Below are 2895 nucleotides of genomic sequence, written 5' to 3'. Positions count from 1 at the left end.
ATTGCTGTCAAAATCAGGGCTGTAGCCAAGGTCACAGCCGTGTCTCTAAGCCATCTTCTGGTCTATGGGCACTGTGGCCAGGTCAGGGGAGAAAGCATGGGGAAAACAGCAGGAGGGTGGAAAAACCTGCATTTGGGGGGGAGACATTTATATATGCCTAATTAAGGATAGATCTCAGGGAAAGCAGATACATTTTTAGTATCCCACTGAGTCTGAACAGACTGCTTTAAGACCCATACCCACATGTTATGCTTACACAAATAAATGAGATTTTTATTGTTAATATCAACGAATACAGATGGAAGAATATTCACGTGCCAAGGACACATTGCTCACAAGATCACAAAATGTCTGTTGATCCGTATTCATCAATGATTTGGTGAATCACTACATGTCTTTGAGTAAAAAAAAATATATATATATATGTAAAGAGATTTCTAAAACTTCATTTCTATTTGGACTCTGGCAATAAATTCATTAGAAAGAGAAAGCAAAAGCTTTGAAGTTAACATCTACACCTTTCACAGATATCTTGATTCACCAAACATGAAAATCACATCCCATCACACGTTTTAAGTTGCACACAAAGAAAGCACAAGAAACACTGATTTGGCTCAATCATTTGCCTAATGAAAGGCTTTTTTATTTAAAAAAAAATCCCCCATAAAGCTGTCAGGGGTACCTGATGACGTTACAGAAGCAAAGAATTTTCTAAACAACTCCAGGGCTCTGTTGTTTCTTGCATGTATGGTCTTCGCTCTCAGTTCATTCCTGATGGCCCTGAGCTCTCCGTGGATCTTTTCCATTTCTAATTCATAATACAATTTCACTTCTTCCTTTAGGAGTGCATTTCCAACCTCAGTCTGCTGCTTTAACTTCCTAACAGCTTCTTTTAAATCCTTGTTCTCAAGGCTCAACTTGTGGATGACCTCTTTGGCTTGCTGGAGTTCTTCTGTTAAGTTTTTAACATTTGTTGCTTTTTCAGAGAGGTCATTTCTTAAAGCTTGAAGTTCCCAGTCTTTCTTGGAAGTTTCCATCCCTGCTTCTTGAAAATTTAGGGGTTTTGAGGAGACTTCTTTTTTGCAGTTCAAAAGTTCTTTTTCCGCATTTTCGAATTCCTCTTCTATTTTTCTGCATTTCATATTAAGCGCTTCCAGCTCTTCATTCAAAAGATTCAGGCGAAGTTTTGGAGACATTCCTCCAGTGAATTTCTTCTTCTTGTCTTTTCGTGGTGGAGTTGATAATTCCTTTGTACCCCAGCTAAGAGGCTCTTCTGCACTATTAAAGCTTTCTTCAGTTGCAATGTCCAAATTAGATGATTCACAGGAGGCAGAATTTGTGTCTGCCTCATTCTTTGAAATGTTTATCTTTCTCTCTCTTAAATTTGGTTCTTGTTCATTTTCATTTGGTTGAGAAATAACTTCTTTCCTTTTAAATTTATTTTCTTCTTGAAACTTTCTACTAGACAAATTAAAAATCCCTTCCATTCTCTTGGCCTTACGTAAAGTCATTTGTTCAGAAGAAGATTCAAGCTGCGAAGCCTCATCTAGAATATCCTGTGCACTAGAAAAAGCAGCAAACATATTCTCCTTCCAGTGTTTTCTTCTAGCATCCATTTCTTCAGGCACCTCTTCCAATTCCTGAAAAACAAAATTTAAAATCAAGGCACATATTTACACTGGCAGCCGGGGTAGTGGAAAGAACTAAGAATCCTGGCTCAGGGGTGAAAGAACCTAAATATTTGAGGGCTGGCACTCCCTCTAACTCACTGAGTGACTTGGGCCTCAGTTCCCTCATTTATAAATGGAAAGGGCTAAACTAGCTAAGTTCTACAGACCTTTCCAGTTTTAGAATTCTCTGATCCTATGAAATATAACCAGTAAATGGACACACTTGGCTATTTATTGTAGAGAAAATAATTCTATGAGAAAGCAGCATGAAAACAACTGCTTTAAAACAGTAAAAGTGATTTTAAATTAATAGGTTAATATTGATAAGTTAAATCTGTGCTTCCAATGTGCCTGGTTTTTTTTTTTTTTCCTAGTCCTTTTCGGTTGGACTACTGTTTATTCATTCTTTAAAGTGACTAAAACATCAGTGCTTAATGCAATGTGAGCTGCTTTGGGTAAAGTATACCATGCAGACTTCCTTATGACTAACGCTGCCAAACGCCCTTCTGTCTTGACCTGTAAATTCCTGCTATTCCAGTCTTGGGCTTTGCTTTTAGGCAAGACTGCCAAGCGTACAGAATTCTATCCGTTTTGACAGCAATTTCATGATGAGAACCGAATGTCAACAATTGAAAATATTAATGCCACCAAATGGGTTTTTCTCGAGATACTGATTCCAAGTATAGTTTTTAGGTGAAAACTTAGCATACTAAATCACAGCTAATTTTCTAAATTTACAAAAATTAGAGGATACTTATTTTGTTTCAAGGAGTCTTCCCTATTCAAAGACAGTCCATAACATACAGCTTTCCTAAAACACAGAAACATTTGATCAGTAACTACTTTTGAGAGAAGGGAGAAAGAAGGACCCAAGCAACATGCTGAAGGGCCACTGGCATCTGAAGCCAGCAAACTGGCAACTGCAGTTACCGCCAAAGGGTGGGAAGAAGAAGGAGGGGGTCATTTTATTCACTTTATACATTAATTTGCTGTAATATAGTTGGAAGATTACCACCGAGAAAAATCAAAGTATGCCTGCATCTATTTTTCCCATGAACACAAATGTAATTTTATCTTGGTAACAAAAAATGGCAGTTGTGTTTATTTTTTAATTAATATTTTCTTTAATATTATTAAAGATTATAAATGTAATATTATATTAATATATTTATTTAATAATTGTAATATTTCATATTATATAAAGATGCTAATAGTAGTGCATGTT

General features: G+C 36.4%; 1 protein-coding gene across 1 annotated transcript; it reads right to left on the bottom strand.

Annotated features, from left to right (window-relative positions):
- Positions 1–608: 608 nt before the first annotated feature.
- Positions 609–1616, bottom strand: CCDC160 (coiled-coil domain containing 160; the record flags this gene model as incomplete). The annotated part of the gene is made up of 1 exon (XM_079727808.1): positions 609–1616. One exon carries the CDS (start codon positions 1614–1616, stop codon positions 627–629), a length of 990 nt encoding a protein of 329 aa, XP_079583934.1. The 3' UTR covers positions 609–626.
- Positions 1617–2895: the final 1279 nt, after the last annotated feature.

The sequence above is a fragment of the Hyperoodon ampullatus genome (genome assembly GCF_949752795.1).
Source record: "Hyperoodon ampullatus genome assembly, chromosome: X".
In the NCBI taxonomy this organism is placed as follows: domain Eukaryota; kingdom Metazoa; phylum Chordata; class Mammalia; order Artiodactyla; family Ziphiidae; genus Hyperoodon; species Hyperoodon ampullatus.
The sequence above is the reverse complement of the archived record's forward strand: the minus strand, read 5'-3'. Positions and strand labels throughout refer to the sequence as shown.